The sequence below is a fragment of the Saimiri boliviensis genome, chromosome 9, assembly GCF_048565385.1.
Source record: "Saimiri boliviensis isolate mSaiBol1 chromosome 9, mSaiBol1.pri, whole genome shotgun sequence".
NCBI lineage: Eukaryota > Metazoa > Chordata > Mammalia > Primates > Cebidae > Saimiri > Saimiri boliviensis.
This window is the reverse complement of record NC_133457.1, coordinates 110,776,918-110,803,479: the sequence shown is the minus strand read 5'-3', so window position 1 is coordinate 110,803,479 and position 26,562 is coordinate 110,776,918. Positions and strand designations below refer to the sequence as shown.

At 49.2% G+C, this 26,562-nt stretch overlaps 1 protein-coding gene across 3 annotated transcripts in view; it reads right to left on the bottom strand.

Annotated features, from left to right (window-relative positions):
* The window catches only part of EYA2 (EYA transcriptional coactivator and phosphatase 2), a 292,955-nt gene that overhangs the window by 12,070 nt on the left and 254,323 nt on the right, over window positions 1–26,562 (bottom strand). For all 3 annotated transcript variants that reach the window (XM_039479738.2, XM_074406621.1, XM_039479741.2), the window contains 2 exons: window positions 9,549–9,607; window positions 2,645–2,805 (listed from right to left, as the gene is read on the bottom strand). In XM_039479738.2, coding sequence (XP_039335672.2) covers window positions 2,645–2,805; window positions 9,549–9,607 — 220 coding nt within the window. The remainder of the gene's footprint in view (window positions 1–2,644; window positions 2,806–9,548; window positions 9,608–26,562) is intronic.

Here is a 26,562-nt window from a genome sequence, read left to right as displayed (position 1 = left end):
GTGCCCGGCCTACCTTCTAAAACACTTGGAATCGTGGGAATCTGTGGCGATCACCAGGCTAGAAGCCGCGGCCAGGCACCTGGCTAGGTCTGTGATGCAGGAACAGCTGGGGAGGGGAAGGGGACCGGCATGCCACCAGCTGTGGGCTCCTCACGAGCTGACAGCTTGGGTGATCTCCCCTCAGCTAGGGGCGAGCAGAGCAGCCTGACAGAGCCCCAGCATTTCCCAGTCCTTAACTGGGATGGAGAGCAGATGCTCTCTGTTGGCCAACTCTATCCCTGTCTCCCCTAAGCAAGCCCTCCTGCTCCCCTCCTCCCTCCATGCAGGGTTGCGTATGCAGGTAGCGCCCAACTTGCCAAGAGCTTGCTGCTTCACTCCTGCAATCAACACACTTGCATCCGAGAGGCCACCAAGTGTGGCCCTGAAGGGCAGAGGTGGTAGAGTCACCCTGGGACTCCACTATGGCTCTTCTGCCTGGGCTGTGTGACGCTGGGCAGGATACTTAACCTCTGTAATGTCAGTTTCTGCTCTGAGCAACACAGGTGATAAAAACATTTACCTTACAGGGATGCTGTGGAGAGTAAAGGAGCTATGTCATGACAATGGTGGCAAAACTGGCAGAGTAAGGGCTCCTCAAGCCCTAGCTACTGCCAGGACTGCGCTCGGCACGTGGGCGGGATTAGAACTGCAGCCACGAACACGACGGAAAGTCTGTCCCAAAGAACTGATGGGAAAGCTACCAGAGAAAGTGGAAGACACGGAACCTGAGGCTCCCAAGCAAAACTGAGAGGAACTAGTGACAAATGCCACCATGTACTGAGTGCCTGCTGTATACCAGGCACAGAGTCATGCCTATTTTATGCATTAACAATAAACCTCTCAATAATCCAGGGAAGCAGAAATATTTGTACTCTCAATTTCATAGATCTAGAGACTGAGGCGCAGAAAGACGACCATATGTATGTTGCCTAAGGCTACGTAGCTAGAAAGTGGCAGAGCTGGGACTGGAAGTGGGTTCTGTCCAGTTTGAGAAGTGGGACTCTACTCTTTCTAGAAGTGGAGGGAAGGGGTAGCAGAAGCTTTTGGGGGCAGTGTGTATCTTCCAGACACTATTAGCCACCTACTCACTCAAACCCTTCCCTTATGGGCTAGTGGTTGGTTCCAGGCACGGCGACAACCAGGAAGACTCCCAGATGTCTCCTGGCGAGGGCGCAGTATCACTCCCAGCTAAAAACCTCTGGATTTAGGTCTAGAGAACTCCAGAATTCTCTAGACCACAGCTGAGCCAGCCTCGTCTCTAGTGCCTTCAGACCTCTTGTTTGGGGCAATGAATGAATGAATGAACGGTCCTAAGTTCCTGAAGCTGGCTGGGAGGAGGGTGTCTCTCCTTGTTGCACGCATTAGAATCACCCAAAGACCTTTATGGCTCCTCATGTCCAGGCTGCAGCGAGACCAGGGCAGAGACAGAAACTCCTGGGCTGGTTCCAATGAGAGCCAAGTGTGAGAACCAGTGACTTCGGGGGCTTCTTCAACTTTACCGCCTCCACAGTCGCCTGGCAGGCTTGTGAAAAATGCAGATTCTGGGCCAGACAGGTGGTACTTGCCTCTAATCCCAGCTACTTTGGAGGCTGAGGTGGGAGGATCACTTGAGGCCAGGAGTAGTTTGAGACCAGCCTGGGCAGCATAGCAAGACCTTGTCTCTCTTTTTTTTTCTTTTTCATTTTTCTGTTTTTACAGCCTAAGATATTAATTCACTGAGACCTTGTCTCAAAAAAAAAAAAAAAAAAAAATTTAAAAGCAGATTCTAAGTCAGTTGCTCAGGATGGGACCTGAGACCCTGTGCTCCTTTTTTTTTTTGAGGCAAGGTCTTGCTTTGTCACCCAGGCTAAGGTGCAGTGGTGTGATCTCTGGTCACTGCAGCTTCCGCCTCCTGGAAACCCTGAACTTTTTTTTTAGGGATGGGGTTTCACCGTACTGGCCAGGATGGTCTTGATCTCTCGACCTCGTGATCTGCCTGCCGTGGCCTCCCAAAGTGATGGGATTATAGGCGTGAGCCACTGTGCCCGGCCTGAGACCCTGAACTTCTAATCAGCTCCAGGGGGATGCTGATGTGGTCGGTCTGTGGACAATAATCTGAGCTGCAGACTCATGGCACGGGTCCCCGCCTCCAATCCGAGGGGGATTCCGGAATTCCAGAATTTGAGAGGGATTCCAGGGCTGTGAAAACCCAGATTCCGGGCCCCAGTGCAGAGTTTCAGATTTGATAGGCCTGAGGCAGGGCCAGAGGAGCTGCCTTTCCAACACACCCACAGGTGATGCCGTTGCTGGGGTTGGAGGGCCACGCGGTGAGAGCCTCTGGTTGTGGGTAAGAGAACGCCGCCCCCACATCCACCCCCCACCATTTGTGGCCTGAAGAATCTTGGATCAGACGCAGCCTCCACCTCTCAGCTCTCCCACCCGCAAACTGAAGGTGACAAAATACCAGTGCCCTATTCTGAAGAGCATCAAGAGGGCTGCATGAAGTGGGCTGGCACTGAACTTGTGAATCTCTCCAACTGGCGCCTTGGCACAGCAGGGACAGAATGGACAGCATCCCACCCGATCAGCTTCCCGTCCTCGGAGGCCCCAGGCCCGCGGTACTCACCGCCGACGTTGTTCTTGTAGGTATTGTACATCTCCTTCACCCGCCGGTAGCGGAAGGCCAGCTTCCTCATCCAGTCCACGCCGCCGTGGACGCCAGAGCCCAGGCACAGGTTGGCTCCTGGGGCCGAACTGTGGAAGCCGTCAGCGGAGAAGTTGTATGTGCTGCGGAGAGAAGAGGGAAGGGACCGTGTTAGTGCCGGGGGTGCCGGGGATCGTCACTGGGAGACCACGGGCTCTGTGGGACCCACGGGTGGGCTTTTGGTGTCCATGAGCCCCTCCAGGTGCACAGGGTGCTTGGAGTGTGCATTTGGGGGCAGCAGGACCACAGCTTTTACGAGCTTCCTCGAGAAGGGTGCGGTGTCTTTTGCTCTTACCTGAGTTGCATCCATTTGCCTTTCTTTTGCATTTTAATTTTAATTTGTATTTCTTTTTGATACAGAGTCTTACTCTGTCTCCAAGCTGGAGTGCAGCAGCACGATCTTGGCTCCCTACAACCTCTGCCTCCCAGGTTCAAGCGATTCTCCTGCCTCAGCCTTCTGAGTAGCTGGGACTATAGGTGTGTGCCACCACGTCGGGCTAATTTTTGTATTTATAGTAGAGATGGGGTTTCACCATGTTGGGTAGGATAGTCTCTATCTCTTGACCTCATGATCTGCCTGCCTCAGCCTTCCGAAGTGCTGGGATTACAGGTGTGAGCCACCGTGCCCGGTCAATTCTTAGTATTGAGGGTATTGCTCTGTTGCCCAGGTTGGAGTGCAGTGGTGTTATCACAGCTCACTGCAGCCTCAACCTCCCAGCTCAAGGGATCCTCCTACCGCAGCCTTCCGAGGAGCTGGGACCACAGGCATGTGCCACCATACTTGGCCAGCTTATTTTTATTTTTGTAGAGATGGGGTCTCCCTGTGTTGCCTGGGCTGGTCTTGAACTCCCAGGCTCAAGGGATCTTCCCACTTTGGCTTCCTAAAGCGCTGGGATTATAGGCATGCACCACTGCGCCTGCCCCCTTATTTTGACTTTTTATTTGTTTTTGTTTTTTATTTATTTTTGAGGTGGAGTTTCACTCTGTTGCCCAGGCTGGAGTGCAGTGGTGCGATCTCGGCTCACTGCAACCTCTGCCTCCTGGGTTCAAGAGATTCTCCTGCCTCAGCCTCCTGAGTAGCTGGGATTACAGGCGCTGGCCATCATGCCCATCAGCCACCACCTAATATTTCTATTTTTGTAGAGACAGGGTTTTACCATGTTGGCCAGGCTGATTTTGAACTCCTGACCTCAGGTCATCTGACCGCCACGGCCTCCCAAAGTGTTGGGATCACAGGCGTGAGCCACCGCGCCTGGCCTTGACTTTTTATTTTTTAAGTTAGGCAGACTCAGTTGCCTAACTGGCTGGTGCTTCATGGATATAAGCCTGAACCCCGAAAGAAGCACGCTGGGCCTCAGAGATCCACAGTGGCCAGGGGCATTTCAGAAGCGACACAAAATGAGTTGCAAAAATGGCAGCTGGGAACCAAAGAGGAGAGAGTGGGTATCTCACCACCTATGGGAGCTGGAGCTTGAGAATGAAAAAAAGAAACCCTTGCTTCCCAGAGAACACCATTTTTCCTCCTTCTACAGAAGCCTGGAAAATCCCAGGATTTTATAACAGTTATAATAGAGCCTCACAGGACAAACCAGGGTCCCACAAGCTGTGGATGTGCAATGCCACCAAAAGCTTCTGGGACAAACACGAACGTGTCTTTAAAGAACACTGGTGGGAAATGCATCAGTCTGCTGCTGTGGCTGTCTTAGGGTGTGTGGGGGGCTGCTTTTTTTTCTCTGTACTATTAAACTGTTCCTGTGTTTTCTCGAATGAGATTAAGAGTAGAAAAATGCATTTTCTCTAAGGAGTTTTTTTTTTTTTTTTTTTTTTTTTTTTTTTGAGACGGAGTTTCGCTCTTGTTACCCAGGCTGGAGTGCAATGGCGCGATCTCGGCTCACCGCAACCTCCGCCTCCTGGGTTCAAGCAATTCTCCTGCCTCAGCCTCCTGAGTAGCTGGGATTACAGGCACGTGCCACCATGCCCAGCTAATTTTTTGTATTTTTAGTAGAGACGGGGTTTCACCATGTTGACCAGGATGGTCTCGATCTCTTGACCTCGTGATCCACCCGCCTCGGCCTCCCAAAGTGCTGGGATTACAGGCTTGAGCCACCGTGCCCGGCCTTCTAAGGAGTTTAAGAGTAGAAAAAGATGCGGTGGCTCACCCCTGTGATCTCAGCATTTTGGGATGCCGAGGTGGGCAGATCACCTGAGGTGGGATTCGAGACCAGCTTGACCAACATGGAGAAACTCCATCTCTACTAAAAATACGAAATTAGCAGGGTGTGGTGACGCATGCCTGTAATCCCAGCTATTCAGGAGGCTGAGGCAGGAGAATCACTTGAACCAGGGAGGTGGAGGTTGCAGCGAGCTGAGATTGTGCTACTGCACTCCAACCTGGCTGGGCAACAAGAGGGAAACTCCATCTCAAAAAAAAAAAAAAAAAAAAAGAATAGAAAAAGAAATTTTATTTGTTTAAGAGATGAGAAGCAGCAGGAATGCAGTAACAGTTGGAAATTGTATGTTAAGTAGCTCCAGTGTAATGTCCCTGCTGTAGCTGAGATGAGGGTGAAGCTATGAGTCCTTCCCCTGTGGAGTGGGGGGTGTGCTGAGTGTCAGCACACAGCAAGAGGTGACACGCTGTCCCTCACCTACTATTCTGCGGCTGGGGCCTGGCCTGACTCTGAGTGAAGACCAAGCCTTGCGGCCTGGATATAAAACACTTTCCAGGAAAGAGGCTTTGGTGGTGCCAACACCCCCATCCCTACAGGGTCTGCAGAGTGACCTTGGGCAATGCCTCAAACCCAACAGCACATTTCACCTTGGGGGCTGCCTGGGGCAGGCAGCCCAGGAGGACGCTGGCCCAGGTGACTTAATCCCAAAGGCCTCAAATGTAGGCCCTGGTGTTCTCTGCAGAGCAGGCTGTGTGGACAATCACAGGGAAATACCCACAGGGCTGGTGGAAGTTACTTTTTTTTAGACAGAGGCTTGCTCTGTAGCCCAGGCTGGAGTGTAGTGGCATGATCTCGGTTCACTGCAACCTCCACTTCCCGGGTTTAAGCAATTCTTGTGCCTCAGCCTCCCAAGTAGGTGGGAATACAGGCATGCGCTACCATGACCAGCTAATTTTTTATATGCTTAGTAAAGTCGGGGTTTTGCCATGTTGACCAGGATGGTCTCGAACTCCTGACTGCAGGTGATCCGCCCGCCTCAGCCTCCCAAAGTGCTGGGATTACAGGCGCCTGCCAGCACGCCTGGCTAATTTTTCTATTTTTAGTAGAGACAGGGTTTTGCCATGTTGACCAGGCTGGTCTCGAACTCCTGACCTCGGGTGATCCACCTGCCTTGGCCTCCCAAAGTGCTGCGATTACAGGTGTGAGCCGCCATGCCTGGCCCGTTCTGCTTTTTCCTAAGTCACCCGGGATGTCTTCCAGGTTCTCCTCCTAGGTAAGTGAAGTGGGTGGAGATGTGTGGGTTGCAGGGCATGGAGGAAGCTGAGGAGTGTGCAAGACAGAGTGGTGGAGAATAATGCCCTGGCCTGCTGCTTTCTATCGGCATGCACGTATGAGTGCAGATAAATCATAATGCAGGGAAGTGGTTACTGGGAGATGGTAGGAATATGGGTGATTACAGTTTTTTTCTCTGTTCCTCACTGAATTACTAAAAATTTTAAAAGACCCTTAGAGAATACGATACGACTCTTCAAACATCTTGTTTGCACAAACACTTCCCCTTCCCCACGAAAACTGCCAGTGGGTTTACTACCCAGGTGTGCTGTTTCTTCTCCTTTTCAGCTCTCCCTTGGTGCGTGAGCACGAGCTAAAGATAAATGAAATATATCCAACCGGGGTACTTTTCCAGCACATTCTAAACCCGATGAGGAAGGGGCTATGACTCTACCTCGTTGCAGCCTTGGCTCTGGATCCTCACTTTTAACTGCCATGCGGTCCTTCTGGCCCAGTGGGGAAGTTTCCATATTGCTAGATTTATTCTTAGTTTTTTTTTTTTTTTTTTTTAGACAGGGTCTCGCTCTGTTGCCTAGGCTGGAGTGCAGTGGCACGATGTTGGCGCTCTGCAGCCTCCGCCTCCTGGGTTCAACCAATTCTCCTGCCTCAGCCTCCCGAGTAGCTGGGACTACAGGCGCATGCCACCATGCCTGGCTAATTTTTTGTATTTTAAGGTAGAGGTGGGGTTTCACTGTGTTAGCCAGGATGGTCTTGATCTTCTGACTGTATGATCTGCCAAAGTGCTGGTATTACCAGTGTAAGCCACCGCGCCCAGCCGATTTATTCTTTTCTTTTCTTTTTTGGGAGAATCTTACTTTGTAACCCAGGCTGGAGTAGTGTTGTGATCTCAGCTCGCTGCAACCTCTGCCTTCCGGGTTCAAGTGATTCTTGTGCCTCAGCCTCCTGAGTAGCTGGGATTACAGGCACGCGCCACCATGCCCAGTTGATTTTTTGTATTTTTAGTAGAGACGGGGTTTCACCATGTTGACCAGGATGGTCTCGATCTCTTGATCTTGTGATCCGCCCGCCTCGGCCTCCCAAAGTGCTGGAATTACAGGCTTGAGCCACCGTGCCCGGCCTCAATATGTTCTTGAATGAATAAGTGAAGAATTTGGTCTCCAAGGGAAAAAAAAAACAAAAAACAAACAAACAAAAAAAAACCACGCTTGGTCTGAGAATTCTCAAAGTGAAGTACCAAACAGCTCAGCATGAGTGAGGCAGGGTTCAGAGGAATATTGCCCTAAATTCCAAGCCAGCTAGCTACAGGGAAAACTTTACAGAAATGGAACGGCGCTGCTCATTGCCTTGAAAGGAAGAGTGCTTCCCAACGATGACTTCATGGAAAGGACCAATCAACCTTGATCTGGGGTTTATTTATTTCATCCATTGAGAAGTCCTGGCGGGGCTGGAGCCTTGCTCCTTGCCAATCCTGATTGCAGAAGGGATTTTCCGAATGGATGATTTAAATGAAGCAGGCATCTGCCCGCCGACCACTTCTGATTGTGCTGGGCTTTGGAAAGACTTGCAGGGCTCAGGAACAGAAACTTTGATTTTTGTTTTTGCAGTAAGTTGGGAGACACACCTTGGAAGCAAGTACTAAGTAAAGTTACGACGACTGGTCCCATCACCAAAACATTACTTAGTCTAATAATAGATCTGATGAGCCTAAAGCTGTTGAATTGTGGTCATTTTGAATGAGCACAGATTAACTATGGTTCTGTTTTTATAAAGTCTTCCTGGGGGCAGACTTGGAACATTCCAGCCCACATTTCTCTGGAAGCTGTCTCATTTTAAGCAATGGGTTATCTGATTTCTGGAAGCCATGTCCTGGGAGTATTTTCCCCTAGAAACCAGACATACCACTGATTCATTTGAGAAGTTTTTTTTTGAGTATTGGCTGTATCAGTTGTTATATTAAAAATATATGCATGCTGGCTGGGCGCGGTGGCTCACGCTTGTAACCCCAGTACTTTGGGAGGCCGAGGCAGGCAGATCACTTGAGGTCAGGAGTTAGAGACCGACCTGGCCAACATGGTGAAACCCTGTCTCTACTAAAAATACAAACAATTAGCCAGGTGTGGTGGTACACGCTTGTAATCCCAGCTATTCAGGAGGCTGAGGCAGGAGAATCACTTGAGCCCGGGAGGGGAAGGTTGCAGTGAGCCGAGATTGAGCCACTGCACTCCAGCCTGGGTGATAAGAGTGAAAGTCTGCCTTAAAATATATAATATTCAGAGGCAGCTGCCTCCTTATGAGGACTGCTGGAGGAGGAGACGCACTCTGAGCTTGACTACTGAGAAACATTTGGTTGTAACATCTCTGGACCCTTTACGAGAGGAGAGAAGCTGAAAGAAACAGTATTTTCAACACTTCGAGGAGATCTTTGAAGAATGTATACTGGCTGGGCGTGGTGCCTCATGCCTGTAATCCAAGCACTTTGGAGGCCAAGGTGGGCAAACCACCTGAGGTCAGGAGTTCAAGACCAGCCTGAGTAACATGGTGAAACCCCGTCTTTAAAAAAAAAAAAAAAAAAAGGCCGGGCGCGGTGGCTCAAGCCTGTAATCCCAGCACTTTGGGAGGCCGAGGAGGGTGGATCACGAGGTCGAGAGATCGAGACCATCCTGGTCAACATGGTGAAACCCCGTCTCTACTAAAAATACAAAAAATTAGCCGGGCATGGTGGCACGTGCCTGTAATCCCAGCTACTCAGGAGGCTGAGGCAGGAGAATTGCCTGAACCCAGGAGGCAGAGGTTGCGTGAGCCAAGATCGTGCCATTGCACTCCAGCCTGGGTAACAAGAGAGAAACTCTGTCTCAAAAAAAAAAAAAAAAAAACAATGTATACCAAACTCTTCATGGTGGCGATTTTGGGAGGTGAGGTCGGGTTAAGTGTTTGAATTTTTTCTGTTATACATCCATTGCTTCAGCAAGCAGGAAAAAGTTGCAACAAGTGAGCAGAGTTTAGTGATTTTAGGTGATGAGGAAGAGGCTGTAGGGTTGAGGGGTTAGGTTATGATTTTTTAAACAAATTTTTACTCATTTATTTATAGTAGAGATGGGGGTCTCACTATGTTGCTCAGGCTGTTTTCGAACTCCTGAGCTCAAGTGATCCTCCTGCCAAGGCCTCCCAAAGTGCTGGGATTACAGGTGTGAGCCGCCACACCCAGCCAGTTGTGGTTTTTGAGTTTGAGATGCACAAGTCCCAGTTCTGGCTGGAGGCAGGCACACCTTGTCCTGATAAGCAGCCCTCCCCTCCCTCCCCACTTCTTAGTAGAAGGAGAGCTTGATAATCAATCAATGGGCATTTTTGACTCCCCAGATTCCCACCTTAAATCTTGGCCATTGTCATCTGATGAGACGTCGTCAACATGGATCTGGTCACAATCCTATGGAAAATGTGACAAGAGAAAGAGAGAACGTGCCTGGTTAATCTGATGTAGCCTGTAAGGGTGGGCTTCATAAGCTGAGGGCTGGGAAGAGCACTGCACTGGGAGTCATCAGGCTCTGGTTCTAGTCTGGGCTTGGCCACTCAAGGTTAGAGGTCCTTGGGTTCAATCTCATCCTCTTTTTCTGTTTGGTTTCCTTATAAATGAGCAGTTTGACTGCAAGGAAAGTGACAATACAGTTATTCATCCAAACAGAGGTAGTTTTGCAGTAAAGGGGCTGTTATTACACCAGGATAGGTGCGAGCCGGAACTTCCTCAGCTCCCCAGCTTCCCAGGATGGCCAGATACATGGTCATTCTGGCCTCAGGGAAACACTCTGCTTCCCCTGCTTGGAATGCTCTCCCGCCCTCATCTGCTTACTGAACCCTGAGCTTCTCAAGTATTAGCTCCTGGAGTCGCACCTGCTGTGCCCGATGATCTGTGATCATCATTTACTGAGCACTTACTACGTGCCAGGCACCATCCCCAGGGCATGCCATTCAACAAAGTCCAATGCCATGCTGTTTCCCATTCAATTTCCTTGGGGAAACACTTTTCTCTGTGGGATAAGACCATGGAGTGGAGGCCAGGCCTGGTGGTTCATGCTTGTAATCTCAGCACTTTGGGAGGCTGATGCGGGTGGATTGCTTGAGGTCAGGAGTTTGAGATCAGCCTGGCCAACATGGTGAAACCCTGTCTCTACTAAAGTATGAAAATTAGCCGGGCGTGGTGGCAGGTGCCTGTAATCTCAGCTACTTGGGAGGCTGAGGCATGAGAATCACTTGAACCTGGGAGGCAGGAGGCTGCAGTGAGCTGAGATTGCACCACTGCACTCCAGCCTGGGTGACAGAGTGAGACTCTCTTTCAAAAAAAACACAAAAAACAAAAAACAAAAAACAAAAAAACCTCTTCTCCTCTCAGAGCCTCCAGAAGGAACCCCAGTGACACTGATTGGGACTTGTGACCTCCAGAACTGTACGAGGCCACATGTGTGTTTTTTGAAGGCAGTAAGTGGTGGAAATTTGTTACAGCAGTCCTGGGAAACAAATACACCAACTTTTCAGGTTAAGTGAGTGGAGTTGGGTTTCACGAACTTTGCAGCCAAGAGTCAGGAGGGATAGAATGTCCCATGCAGAGCCTACATGATATAAACTGCCGACTCCACCTGCATCATAAGTGCACTCATATGATGGGGAGACATATCCTGAGTGCATTTCACAATGCGGACACAGTGATATGATGATATGTTGACGGGGCAAAAACCGAGTAGGGGTGCTGGCCCCTGCGGTACTGGTTCAGGGTGCGGGCTCTGAAGTCTGACTGCCTGGGCCTGGATCCTGGATCCAGCCACTTCCCAGTGTGTGACCTTGAGCGAGGGGCATAACCACCATGAACCCCAGAGGTCTGACTGACACATGGACGTGATAACGGAACCCACTTCCGGAATGAGGTGAGAAGTGAGATGCCGTGTTAGAGCGCCGAGAACCGGGTCTGTGCACAGTGGGTGCTGCGTACACCTTCGCTTCCACCACTGTGTTAAGATCTTACGCGTTTTCCCACATTTTAGTTGCAAGGTGATTTCTGGAGGCAGCTGCCTCCTTATAAAGGCTGTTGGAGGAGGAGAAGCACATGGGATTCTGAACTTGACTGCTGAGAAAACATTGGTCATAACATCTCTGGACCCTTGATGGGAGTAGACGAGCTGAAAGAAAGGGTATTTTCACCATTTTGAGCGGATCTCTTTTTAGACAATTAGACAAGCAAAAACCTTGCTTTTTTTTTTTTTTTTTTTTTTTTTTTGAGAAAGAGTCTTGCTCTGTCGCCCAGGCTGGAGTGCAGTGGCGCAACCTCAGCTCGCTGCAGCCACCACCTCCTGGGTTTAGGCAATTCTCATGCCTCAGCCTCTTGAGTAGCTGGGACTACAGCTGTGTGCCACCACACCTAGTGAATTTTTGTATTTTTAGTAGAGATGGGGTTTTACCACGTTGGCCAGGATGGTCTCAAACTCCTGGCCTCAAGAAATCCTCTAGTCTCGGCCTCCCAAAGTGCTAAGATTGCAGGTGTGAGCCACCGCACCTGGCCACAAGGCTTGAATTTAGCTTTGAGGACATAAGCTTTTCAGGGGGATGATGGGAAGCCCCTGCCCTCATACATTTCTTTTTCTTCTTTTAAAAAAGAGAGATAAGGTCTCACTATATTGCCCAGGCTGGTCTTGAATTTCTGGGCTCAAGTGATCCTCCTGCTGTGCCTCCCAAATTGCTAGGATTCTAGACCTCCTCATTAATTTTTTAAAGATACATAAGGTAGCCTCGTCGTTACCATGATGTTTAAGGAGGCAAGGGAGGGGTCAGTGGCATCTGGGGCAGCCTGGGTTGCCTTTTTGGGAGCTGGGCTGGAATCTGAGAGGGGTTGGCAAGGGGGGTCGCTGGTCCCTCTCCGGCCCCTTGAATGCGCTTTGGATTGGAAGGGGTTTTGCTGGAAGGTGAGGTTTATTTCCAGAGTCCTTCACACACAGGGGCCCAGGCACAGCAACTTTGTGGCAGGTGACAAAGTGTGACTGCCATTCTCGCCTCTGCATAAAACCTTGCACTTCTGTGACCCACGGACAGCATCTGGGATTTGGACAGTGGTGTGCTCTTTAAGGCCTGGAGGCCAACGGCAGCAGGGAAGTCCCCCCAAGTGGCTTCCTAGGGGTCAGCTCTGGGCACATGGGAGAAAGCAGATGGCAAAGAACACAGTGGATGCTAAAGGGTGACGCTGATTGATAAACTTTTTGGGAAGTAGGGGACGGGAGGGACACTGAGTGACCACTCCTGTGCCAGCAGCCATCTATCTGGCTTACACCTAAGCATTCACTGCTCATCCCTATTTCCTTTCTTTCCATTCACCCAGGACTCTAATCAACGCTTGGTCTCAGGGAGAATTTATTCCCCTCTCCCCAAGAAGGAGGGATCTTTTTTACAGGAGTCAAGCACGATGATTCTCTCTACACTGAAAGAATCTAGAGCCATGCCAATATGGTAGCAATTAGGTGCATGTGGCTATTTATAGTTATATTTAAATTCAGTGAAGTTAAATGACAGTAAAAATTCAGTTCTTTAGTCCTATTGCAAGTGCTCAAGAGCTCCATGGAGCCAGTGGGTACTACAGTGAACGGTGCAGATATTTTATCATTGCAAACATTTCGATTGGACAGCAGAGGGGTGGAGGCTGGCAGTTTCTCTACTATGTTGATAAGTTCGGTTAGGGAAGAGCTTGCGAACTGACCTGGAGACAGAGCTATTTAGCCTGTTGCGTGCTTACATTGTTTTGAAGCAATGGGCGATACGTAAACTTGGGGGCTATCTCTCTCTCTCTCTGCCTCCTCTTCCCTTTCTCTTCTTCTTGCTCTCTCTCCAGATTTTTAGCTACCTCCTTCAGCCAGGGCATCCATTTACAGTTTCCCACCATCTCTCCTGGGCTTGCTTCAGTTTACAGAGCCTGGATGGCCCCTGTAGGCATGTGAGGCTGAGACTTCTGACCCACAGCCATCTTATATAGATGGAATGACCCAGGACAGGCGATCCTGTCATATTAAGGAAATGATATTTAAAAGGCAACTGCTGACTTTATAGACCCAGGCACAGAGGAAACAAAATGAACAGATATCCCCCAGTTCACTGCTTTGCTTGAAATTGAAAAAACACCCCCTCAGCCCCCCAGGCCTTCCCTCAGGCTCTGGAGCCACTCCTGGGGTCGCCTGGCTCAGGCCCCTGGGCAGGGTTCCCTACACTTTCCTTGATGTCAGAGGAAAGGCATGTGGGGAGCCTCTGTTTTTCTCATTTGTAAGGGGATTGTTGGGGGCGCTAAAGTGTGACAACAGTAGTGATCACATTTCGGTCTTAATAAAATACCATGACGCTTAGCTAGACGCTACCTCATACTCCACCAGCTGACCTGGATCCAGTTACCCCTTGAGCCAGCTCGGAGCAGAGCTGGACCATGCCGAGGCCATGAGGACGGGGAAGCCTCCGGGGAACAGAATCCCACGACCCTCAGTGCTGCTGTCCTCCTAGGGTGGGGGCGGGGGGCTCTAATTTAGAGGGGAGACTTGTCCACACAAACTGCAGGGTGCTTCTGGTCTCTTCCGGGTCAAAGTGTGATTATCTTCGGCGCTGGGGGTGGGGGGGGTTCTGAATGGGATCTGTTGGCAGAGATGGTAGAAGGGTTCCCACGGCCTTGGTACAGGTGAGGTGCAGTGGGGCTGAGGACCGGCTCCTGTGCAATCCCTGTCTCCAGGGATTTTCACTTTCTGACCCAGAGTGACAGCTGCAAAGAGCCTTGTGTAAGGATGTGCATCATTCTGGTGAGAAACTGGAAAACACCTGAAGTTCCCTTGATGAGGTCATAGCCAAGTAAAATGTGGTATATCTATTCAGTGGAATCCTACCCAGCAGTGCAGATGAAGCAGGTGGATTTTTATGCTAGTACATGGAAATGGTTCCAAGACATCCTAGAGTGTGAAAAACTGAGGCTAAAGAATCACACATCCAGTCTGAGTGCGGTGGCTCACACCTGTAATCCCGGCACTTTGGGAGGCCAAGGCAGGCAGATGACTTGAGGTCAGCAGTTTGAGACCAGCCTGGCCAACACAGTGAAACCCTGTCTCTACTAAAATACAAAATGTTAGCCAGGCGTGGTGGTGTACACCTGTAATCTCAGCTACTTGGGAGGCTAAGAATCACTTGAACTTGGGAGACAGAGGTTGCAGTGAGCAGAGATTGTGGCACTGAACTCCAGCCTGGGTGAAAAAGCAAGATTCTGCCTCCAAAAAAAATCAGCCAGGCATGGTGGTGCACACCTGTAATCCCAGCTACTTGGGAGGCTGAGGTGGGAGGATCACCTGAGCCCAGGGAGGTAGAGGCTGGAGTGTGTTGTGATCGTACCACTGCCCTCCAGCCTGGATGACAGAGAGAGACTGTGTCTCAAAAAAAGAGGATAATGTGTATATGTATTGCTTTTGAAAAATAATTAATTACAAATATCTCACCGAGATAGAGATGAAAATCTAACATTGGATAGAAACTAGTATTTATTTATTAAAAGCTTTCAGCTGGGTGTGGTGGCTCATGCCTGTAATCCCAGCACTTTGGGAGGCTGAGGCGGGCAGATCACGCGGTCAGGAGTTCAAGACCAGCCTGGCCAACATGTGAAACCCTGCAGCCTCAGAAGGAACCAGCCCTGATCTTGGACTTATTGTCTCAAGAACTGTGGGACAGTAAGTTCCTCTTGCTTAAGTCACCCAGTCTGTGGTACTTTGTAATGGCAGCCCAAGCAAACTAAGACATGCCCAACGTGAGGGGAAGAGGAGCCAGCACCCAGATCTATCTGCCTTCAGAGCCTGTGCTCAGGAAAATCTGTCTATCCCAAGACTATAAAAGCACCCACTATGGGCCTGGCACCGCATCAGACAATGACAGGTCAAGAGAGAAGAGGCTTCCTTCTTCTCTGAGAAAATATCCAGGACCGGAGGTCCTGGGGGCCCTGGGATGGGGAACCGCGGTGGCTTCCGAGGAGGCTTCAGCAGTGACATGCGGGGCCGGGGTCACGGCCACAGATGGGGCCTGGGCCAAGACCGAGGAGCTGGCAGAGGCAAGACCAAGGACAAGGAGTGGATGCCCGTCACTAGGCTGGGCTGCCTGCTCAGACATGAAGGTCAAGTCCCTGGAGATCTATCTCTTTTTCCAGCTGAGATCATTGACTTTTCCTGGGGGCCTCTCTCAAGGATGAGGTTTTGAAGACCATGCCTGTGCAAAGGCAGACCCACGCTGGCCGGCACACCAGGTTCAAGGCATTGTAGCCATCAGTGACCACAATGGCCACGTCGGTCTGGATGTTAAGTGCTCCAAGGAGGTGGCCACTGCCAGACGTGGCGCCATCATCCTGGTCAAGCTCTCCACTGTTCCCATGCGCAGAGGCTACTGGGCGAACAAGATCGGCAAGCCCCAAACCGTCCCTTGCAAGGTGACAGGCTGCTGCGGCTCTGTGCTGGTGCGCCTCGTCTGTGTGCCCAGGGGCACTGGTAGGATTTCGCTTCCCCCCCGTCCCGCCAAGAAGCTGCTGCTGATGGCTGGTATGCACTGCCACCCTGGGCAACTTCACCAAGGTCACCTTTGATGCCATCTCTAAGACCTACAGCTACCTGACCCCTGACCTCTGGAAGGAGACCGTATTCACCAAGTCTCCCTATCGGGAATTCACTGATCACCTTATCAAGACCCACAGCAGAGTCTCCATGCAGAGCACCCAGGCTCCAGCTGTGGTTACAACATAGGGTTTTTATATTAGAAAAATAAAATGAATTAAGCTTGAAAAAAAAAAAAAAAAAAAAGGAGAGGGGAGGCTTCAGGGATAAAATCTGGCTCTTGCCCTCAAGGCGCTATCATGTTACTGGAAAAGATGAGACAAATAGGCATGAAATACCAAACTGTGGATTCAAGATGCGTACACACTGATCACCTGTGAGCCCAACGCTGGCCTGGGCACTGCACGTGTCTTGGCGTCATCACCGTCTCCTCTCTCACATCCTGCCACCCATCCATCAGCAAATACTGTTGGCTTTCCCTTCGACATACACCCACAATCTGACCATCTCATCTTCTCCACTGCTCGTGCCCCGCTGCCACCAACCTCTGTGGTCCAAACCACCATCATTGCCTACCTAGATCAGAGGTTAGTAAGCTATAACCCAGGGGCCAAATCTGGCCCATCACCTGTCTGTGTAAATAGTTTTATTAGAACATGTCTATGTTCATGCATTCACATCCTGTCTGCAGCTGCTTTTGTGCTACTGCAGGAGAACTGAGTGGCTGAGGCAGATCCAGTATGATGTGAAAAGCCAAAAATATTTACTCTCTGGCCCTTTGCAGAAGTTTGCTGACCCTGGTCCAGGCCATGGCAGTCACCTTCTCACTCTTCCTGCTCTCCTCCTTACCTACCCCCTGCTCTCCCAGCCTAGTCTCCATCCAGCAACCAGAGGGATCCTGTTCAACCCTAAGTCAGATCGTGTCCCTGTCCTGCTCAAATCCCCACAATGGTTCCCACCTCCCTCCAACTAAAGTCACAGTCCTCACAGTGACCCCTGGCTCCATGTGGCCAGCCCACCCTCGGGTTCATCACCTCCGTGACCTCATCTCCTACCCCCTCCTCACTACACCGCCCACACAGCGGCCTCCTGTGATTCCCTCAACACTGGCACACTCCTGCTGCAGAGGCTTTGCATTGGCTGTTGCTTCTGCTTTGAATGTGTTTCCCTTCTCTTTCCAACTGTCAAAAGTTTGCTTTAAAATGCTTCATCGATATCACCTCCTTTGTAAAAACTCTCCCAGCTTCACCCCAAATCGGGCTGAATGACTTTTTTTTTTTTGAGACAGTCTCACTCTGTCACCCAGTTTTGAGTACAGCAGTGAGATCTCGGCCCACTCCAACCTCCACCTCTGGGGCTCAAGCTATTCTCCTGCCTCAGCCTCCTGAGTAGTTGGGATTACAAGCATGCATCAACACGGCTGGCTAATTTTCTTCTACTTTTAGTAGAGATGAGGTTTCACCATGTTGGCCAAGGTGGTCTCGAACTCCTGGCCTCAAGTGGTCCTCCCACCTCGGCCTCCCAAAGTGCTGGGATTATAGGTGTGAGCCACTGGTCCAGCTCAGGCTGAATGACTTTTGTCTCTGTTTTTCCACTCTATGGAGCCTCATATACTAACAATGGCCATTTTCTTCTTTCATCCACGAAACTGGGAAGCTCTGAAGACAGCACACAGGTTTTACTGATTTTGCAAGAGTGGAGAATAGAGAAGTTAAAAGCACAGATTCTGGAAACTGGGTGCAATTCTGGCTCTGCTGCTCACTAACTGAATGACTTGGGCAAGGTGTTGAGCCTCACTGAGCCTCAGTTTTTCCCTCTATAATTGAGCTACTGAACAGTACTTACCTCGTAGTGTATAGGTAGTAAGGATTACATGAGTTAAATACAGTGCTGTAAAAAGTGCCTTGCCCATAGAAAATACCGCACACACACTTGGCATCATTGTTGCTCTAATTATCATCTTGAGTTCAACGGACCCAAAGCCACGTGGCTGGCCCATCAGTGGTGTAGTGGAACTGAGCTCAACAATGCGAGGCTCATGGATGATCAGCTCTGCTGATGAGACAATTTATAGAAGCAAAGCAGAAAACTGTGTGTCCCGTCCAGACTTGATGGACGGTCAGGATGCTATATATGGTGCATCTCAGGAAATGGGGAAGAAGAGAGGAATGGGGGTAGACACATTTAGCTTCACATCTCCCAGACACTGAGTTGGCATTCAAATGCCCATCTCTAGGCCCCAATCCCAGCCTGGCCTTTTTTAGGTGTGTGATCTTGGGTAAGTCACATAACACCTTTGAGTCTTCAGATTTTTTTTTTTTTAAAGAAATAACCTTTTTATTTTGAAGTATATATTTCTTGCCCCAGCCCTAGAATCAGCCATTTCTCCATGGAGCTCTGGTTTCTTTTTCTTGCAGCATGGTATTAAAACTATCACCTGGCAGTGAGTATCCTCATTGCTACAAGGGTGTCATTGCCTCTGAGCTCAGGTAACACAGCAAGGTCTTCATTTTTCTTTTCTTTTTGAGACGGAGTTTCACTCTTGTCGCCCAGGCTGGAGTACAGTGGCATGATCTCAGTTCACTGCAAACTCTGTCTCCTGGGTTCAAGCGATTATTTTGCCTCGGCCTCCCAAGTAACAGGGATTACAGGCGCCTGCCACCACACACAGCTAATTTTTTGTATTTTTATTAGAGACAGGGTTTATTTTGGCCAGCCTGGTCTCAAACTCCTGAGCTCGAGGTGATCTGCCCGCCTCGGCCTTCCAAAGTGCTGGGATTACAGGCGTGAGCCACCATACCTGCTTGGTCTTCAGTGTTTTCTTTGCAAATTATGAAATATGGCTAATCCATCCACTTGCAGGTGTGTTACAAGGCAAGGGCAGGTGCCAAATAAATGATATCAATTAGAGTCCAGATTCCTCTTTTCAGTAGTGCGGAAACTAACGCTCAGACAGGATCTGCAGAAAACTTCTGTACGGTCGCAGGGCATGGATGAAGGTATCTGCTGGGATTGCAGGGGCCTTCCAACTTCATCAGTGATGACATCAATTTGTCTATTTGTCATATGCTCTATAACTCCAGTGTTAGCTTTGGGGTGATGTTAGTTTCATAAAATGTGTGAAAGAGCATCCTGTCTTTTTCTTTGCTCTGCAGTTTGTGCTGGATGAGATTTACCCTTTCCTTGAAGGTTTGTTGGAACTCTCGTTTAAAACCAGTGGGACCTGATGCCTTTTTTTGGTGTGAAGGCACTAAGAAAGCACTTCCTCTTTAATGATTTAACACATTTTCATGATCTTTGGTTTATTTATTTTCTATTTCCACTTGGGCTAATTTTGGTAATTTGTGCCTTCTTGAAAAGTGTCAATCTCACTTAGATTTTCAAGTTCATTTGTAAAACAGTGTATCCGGTATTCTCGTAATGAAAAGAAATGACCTCCTCTGAATTTCAGTGATGTTCCCCTTTTCTTTTCTTTTCTTTTTTTTTTTTTTTTTTTGAGATGGAGTCTCGCTCTTGTTACCCAGGCTGGAGTGCAATGGCGCGATCTCGGCTCACCGCAACCTCTGCCTCCTGGGTTCAGGCAATTCTCCTGCCTCAGCCTCCTGAGTAGCTGGGATTACAGGCACGCACCACCATGCCCAGCTAATTTTTTGTATTTTTAGTAGAGACGGGGTTTCACCTTGTTGACCAGGATGGTCTCGATCTCTTGACCTCATGATCCACCCGCCTCGGCCTCCCAAAGTGCTGGGATTACGGGCTTGAGCCACCGCGCCCGGCCTTGATGTTCCCCTTTTCATTCTGGATCTTGTTTATTGATCTCGCTCTCTCTTTCCCCCTTGATTAAGCTTGCTAAAATCTTATCTATTTTGATGGTCTTTCCTATGATTCTTATTAATTTTCCTGATTTTCTAACAAATTCATTTAGGACTGTAAATGCCTATATGTGGACCACCCTTCTGCATCCCATGGGTGTGATACTTAATACCCACCCCCTTTTTTTTTTTGAGATGGAGTCTTTCTCTGTCGCCCAGGTTGGAGTGCAGTTGTGTGATCTTGGCTCACTATAACCTCTGCCTCTTGGGTTCAAGCTATTGTCTGGCCTCAGCCTCCTGAGTAACTAGGGCTACAGGTGTGCGCCACCATGCCTGGTAATTTTTGTATATTTAGTAGAGATTAGGTTTCACTATCTGGCCAGGCTGGTCTTGCACTCCTGATATCAAGCAATCTGTCCACCTCAGCCTCCCAAAGTGCTGGGATTATAGGCATGAGCCACCGCCCCCAGCCGATACTTAGTATTCTTGTTGTTGCACATTGCTGATCGGTAAACTCAGGGACTAATACTTGTCAAAACCTGTTCTGATAAAGCTGGTGACGAGTGGGGTGTCTCAAACTCTCCTGCTGTGATTTGATCCCATTACTTTTTGTCCTTGGCTGCCTGGAGACTTGAATGCAGAAATTGTTGACAAATTTGTGTTAGAAAAATGACTCTCATCAGGGCCCTGATGGACTCCCTGGCTGCTCCTTCTCCTCTGAGGCAGGTATATTTTTTAAGTGCGATTGCTTAATGCTGCCTTCAGACTAGCCTGAGAGGAGTCTACTCCCTGGGAGGGAAACCCTGGCCACATCTCTGATGCTGTCTGAGTGTTTAACTTATCTTGAGAGCACTAAAGAGGCTGTGGCCTGAATTGCATTAATGACCAGCTGGGCAGGATGCTTTGGAGAGCAAGCAGTTCAGTGCTAACACAGTGGCATATTATTTTCCTGATAGCTCCTAAACATCATAAATCACACGTTTAGCAACCAGGCCCACGTGTCAGGCAGGCAGCCATGGCTGCCTTGATTTCAGCAACTTTGGAGTCTCTCCAGCACGGTCTTTCCTAGAGCCCTGGTGCAGCTTGAAACGCTCCCCTTCCAGCCTGCCTGACTGCCTGACCATTCCCGCATTGGGTCAGGGATACCTTTTGCCAAAGATCTTTAGGGTCATCTTGTTTCTCCTGAAAGACTGTTTCCTTATTTTATTTTTTGAGATAGAGTCTTGCTCTGTTGCTCAGGCTGAAGTGCAGTGGTGCTATCTTGGCTCACTGCAACCTCCATCTCCCAGGCCCAGGCAATTCTCTTGCCTTAGTCTTCCGAGTAGCTGGGACTACATGCGTGTACCATCATGGCCAGCTAATATTTTTGTATTATTATTATTATATTTTTAGTAAAGATGGGGTTTTGCCACATTGGCTGGGTTGGTCTCAAACTCCTGACCTCAAATGATCGACAGCCTTGATCTCCCAAAGTGCTGGGATTATAGTCGTGCTCTACCATGCCTGGCCCCCTGAAAGACTCTTCTTTCATCCATTCAGTTGGTCCATGTTCCTTTTTCACTTTTCAGTTCATCTCGAAACTCCATTCTCCATGAAAGGTAAACATCCCAGCTGAGAAGTCAGCTTGGCCTGGGATCCAGTCTCCACATTCTTCTTACTAAGCTGTGTGACCCTGGGAAAGGGACCTCTCTGGGCCTCAGTTTCCTCATCTGTAAAATGGAGATTTAAAAATCCATCTCCTTTGCAGCACTGCTGTGAGGATGCAGTGAGATGATTCATGTGCAATGCCAGGTACAAAATAAGAGCTTGATATGTGTCAGCTGCCGGGCAAGTGAACCTCTCTGTGCCTCAGTTTCCCCATCTCTAACACGGGGATACATAACAGTACCTGCCTCCTGTGGTTCTTGTCAGGGTTAAAGAATGGGTACAGACAAGCCCTTCATTCACTGCCAGACCCACGGTCCTCATGCAGGACACACCAGCTCCCGTTGGGATTGTGTTTGTCACCCCACAGGGACCCTCACTTAGCTCCAAGCCGGCCTTCACTCTTTGTCCATGCAGGCCATGTCCTTTCTAGAAGTGCATTCAGATCCCTTCCATGTTGCTTTGACCACCGCCAAGCGATTCATCTCCTCAGTGGGGAGTGAAGGAGGCTGCCGTGTTCATGTGTATGGTTGTTGCCGTTTGTATGGGTTTTACTACGCATAAGGTGCTTTGCACACTCACAGTGGAGGAATCTAAGAGTTCAATTTTTCATCTTACAAAGACATGAAAAATCTTGGTCAGCTGCGGTGGCTCACGCTTATAATTCCAGCATTTTGGGAGGCTGAAGTGGGTAGATCACTTAAGGTCATGAGTTTGAGACTGGCCTGACCAACACGGTGAAACCCTGACTCTACTCAAAATACAATTAGCCGGGCATGGTGGCACATGCCTGTGGTCCCAGCTACTTGGGAGGCTGAGGCACTAGGATTGCTTGAACCTGGGAGGCGGAGGTTGCAGTGAGCTGAGATCACGCCACTGCACTCCAGCCTGGGAGATAGAGCAAGACTCCACCTCAAAAAACAAAACAAAACGAAACAAACAAAAACAAAAACAGAAAAACCCAAAGAGATAAAAAATATTCGTCTTCTACATGAACACTGGGACTTTCTCCTCCTCCTGGTGTCAGACCTTGCCTTTCCTCCGCCGCACTTCTCAGTGACTCCAGCCCTCCCTTGCACTTTCTTTTCCTTTGAGTCCACTGTCTGCGGCACTGCAGAGCTCCTAGATTCTTACTGGGAATCCTCCCTCTCAAACTAGATGGACGTTGCTGTCCCTGGCAGAGGCAGCACAGCACCATGGGCAAAGGCAGGGACTCTGGGGCCAGGCCACCTGGGTCTGAATGTTGCCACTGCCAACTGTGTGGTGCGGGCTGCTCACTTTGTCCCTCCCTGCCCCCGCTTCCCCATTTGTAAAATGGGTGTTGTGAACTGAATGTTTGTGTCCCCTCCCAACATTCATATGTTGAAAATCTAACCCACCTATGTGGCTGTATTTAGAGGCGGGGCCTCTAAGGAAGTAATTAAGGTTAAGTGAGGTCACCAATGGGATTGGTGTCCTTGTGAGAGGAGACACCAGACAGCTGTTTCTCTCTCTGGCTCTCTCTCCACTGAGGAAAGGCTGGATGAAGACACAGCAAAAAGGCAGCCATCTGCAAGCCAAGAAGAGGCCCGTCACCAGAAACCAACTTTGCCAGCACGTGGATCGTGGACCTCCAGCTTGCAGAACCGTGAGAAAGATAGTTTCTGTCATGCAAGCCACTCACTCTGGTATTTTGTTATGGCAGACTGAGCAGACTAGTACAATGGGGATAATGATTGGACGAAATGAATTAAAACATATAAGCCAACTAGAACAGCACCTGGTATGTAGTGAGTGCTCAGTCAGCATCAGTTATGATTGAGCTTTGCTTCAGAGGAAGAAGTAGAAAGTCAGCCGAGTTAAATACCTTTGTCAAGGTCTTAGCGCTCACAAGGTTCAGGGTCAGAATTGGCACTCAGGTCCTCTGACCCCAAATAGCATCCCATTCCTTCCATAGTGCAAGGCCTCTCAGTGGATGGCACTCACTTGGGTAGGGAACTGCTCCTTCATGTCACACCTTCATGGATTTAGCCACAGAGGAACCCCACCTTTGAATCTCTTTCTTTTTTTTCTGAGATAGACTCTTGCTCTGCTATCCAGGCTGGAGTGCAATGGCATGATCACAGGTCACTGTAGCTTCAACCTCAAAGGCTTGATCCATCCTCTACGTCAGCTCCTGAGTAGCTGGGACTATGGGCATTCATCACCATGCCTGGCTTTTATTTTATTTTATTTTTTGGTATTTTTGGAAGATTTGGGGTTTCGCCATGTTACTCAGGCTGGTCTAACTCCTGGGCTCAAGTGATCCTCTCGCCTCAGCCTCCCAAAGTGCTGGGATTACTGGCGTAAGCCACCGTGCTTGGCCTCATTTATCCTTCCAGTGATGCGCCTTCACACATCTATGCTTCATCCTAAGCATCATTACCTATGACATCACTGGTTTGATGTACTGGTCATTTTCCCCTAAAACACTTGCAAGAAATACCACACGTTTAACAAAGTGGTTTTTTGTTGTTTTGTTTTGTATTTTAATTAAGAGCAAACCACATGAAACCTGGATCATGATGTATACGAGGCATCCATAAACACGGATCATCTGACTGACACCTCTCAGGGGCTCAGCGTGGTGGGCATTTGCGGGGGGACAATTCCACTTCGAACAAGATACAAGATTATCCAACATACTGGGTTGAGTGGTACTGCTGGCCCTGCCTCTAAAAGCAAACAGTTCTTTCCCTTCATGTGACAGCCAACTACCCCAAACCCCTATTTTTTTTTTTTTTTTTTTGAGAAAGAGTCTCAACACTTGTCAGCCAGACTGGAGTGAAGTGGTATGATCTTAGCTCACTGCAACCTCTGCCTCCTACCTACCCCCGGTTTCTTTTTTCTTTTCTTTTCTTTTTGTTTTTGAGACAGACTCTCACTCTATCACCCAGGCTGCAGTGCAGTGCCGTGTCGGCTCACTGCAACCTCCGCCTCCCAGGTTCAAGCGATTCTTGTGCCTCAGCCTCCTGAATAGCTGGGATGACAGGCACCCGCCACCACACCTGGCTAATTTTTGTATTTTTAGTAGAGACGAGGCTTCACCATATTGTCCAGGCTGGTCTCGAACTCCTGACCTCAAGTGAACTGTCCGCCTCGGCCTCCCCAAGTGTTGGGATTACAGGCATGAGCCACTGCACCTGGCCTCACCCCCAGTTTCTAATGTGTCCCCCTTTCCCTCCAGGGAATGAACGGGCCTGCCCTCAGTTGAGAATGCTGCTCTAGTTAAAGACACCAACACTGATGCAGATGTAAACATTCAGAATGCCCACTCAGAAAAAAAAAAATGGTATGCTCCCCTGTCCTCCCAACACACAATGACACTGTTAAGGAGCAGGGCTGCTGATTCACAATACAGGTGGTGGGCGGTATGTGCCCAGTGTGGCGGGGTGATCCAGGGCAAACGTGCCAGATAGAGGATCTAGCAAATGGGGAGAACAGGTCAGGGTCCAGGCACCCAGCTGAGGTTGCAGAACCAGAGACCAAGATTTGAGGAGAAGAAAATGCAGTAAACAGAAAAGGAGGTCTGTAAAATAGGAGGCGAGAACTCAGTGCTGTGACAGATTGCTATTTTTTGGTCCAGTATCTGTTCTCTCTGCTTCCATAGTGATGGAATTTTTAGTGAGGCATGACTGGCCAGAATGAAGACTACAATTCCCAGCCTCCCTTGCTGGCCAATGGGATATAAATGCAAGTATTGTGTGGCACTTCTGGGACATTCTTTGAGAGCCTCCAGTTGCTGTCTGAAAGGGAAAAGGCAGTTCTATTTGCCCCTTCCTCTATTCTGACACCTGGAACTGAGATGTCCCTATCTTGGATCCTGAGGACAAGACAGACACTTGAGGGTTGGAGCAGCTGCAAGCTGGCAGGAACCTGGGTATGAGCTCTTCGGCAAGAAGAGGTCCCTGGATTGTTGACCTCTAGAGTTCTGCACACAAGAGAAATACACACTCTTTTGTGTGGACCACTGTTAACCTACTTAATTTCTAGTAAAGTCAAAGGCACATAAACAAAGTCAGTTTCCTGAAAGTTAGAAATTCCAGAAGGCAGTTGTTACCATGGATAGGGTCAGAGGGTAAGATCATCAACAGTCAAGAATTAGTTATTTACTGAACACCTGCAATGTGCCAGTGATATAGCAGTGAACACAGTGGACATGTTCTCTGCCCTCCTGGAACACACAGCTGGCGGGAAACACAGAATTCACATCAATTATTTAAAATAATGAAATGGTTACAAAGAGTGCAAAATGTACAGCATAAGTATGAGGGGTCCTGGGAGCATATGATGAGGTATGAGGGGTCCTGGGAGCATATGATGAGGTATGAGGGGTCCTGGGAGCATACGATGAGGTATGAGGGGTCCTGGAAGCATATGATGGCAGAACCTAACCTTTTGTCGGGGATCAAGTAAGACTTCCCTGAGGATGTGGCACTGGTTCAGAGATTTAAAAGGTGCACAGGAGCTGGCGAGGCCTTGGACCTTGAGAACAAGAGGAGGGGAGAATGGTGGGGAAGCGTGTTCCAGACAGAGGGCATGGCATGGGCAGAATCTTAAGGTAGTGGGGAGCATGGATGTTCAAGGAATTAAAAAAAGCCCATTGGATCTGGAGGGAGTAAATGATGAAAAGAGTAGAAGGAAAAGATTCTGGAGAAGCAGGTGGGGCCAGTCCATAAAAGTTCACTGAAAAGCTTCTTCTTTTTTTTTTTTTGAGATGGAGTCTTGCTCTGTTGCCCAGGCTAGAGTGCGGTAGTGAGATCTCGGCTCACTGCAACCTCTGCCTCTTGATTTCAAGTGATTCTCCTGCCTCAGCCTGCTGAGTAGCTGGGATTACAGGCGCCTGCCACCTTGTCCAGCTAATTTTTGTATTTTTAATAGAGACAGGGTTTTGCCATGTTGGCCAGGCTGATCTCGAACTCCTGATCTCAAGTGATTCACCCACCTCGGCCTTCCAAAGTGCTAGGATTACAGGCTGAGCCACTGCACCCAGCCTACCGAAGAGCTTTAAGCAGAGGGTGATATGTTTAGCTTTCCTTTTCACCCCTCTGGCTACTGTGAAGAGACCCAAAGAGAGGTGTCAGGTTGAGACTGCCAGCTGACCCTCAATACCCACTTCATTTCCCTCCTTTATCTATAGTATCAGTTTTTATTGGCATGTGACTGCCCAGAATAAAGACTACATTTCCCAGGCTTCTTTGCAGGAAGGTGTGGCCAAGTGACTATGTTCTGGCCAATGGGGTGTGAGCAGAAGCGATAAGTGCAACCGCTGGGTGGTGCCCTTCTCTGTCTCTGCCTCCTCCTTTCCCCTGATGCCT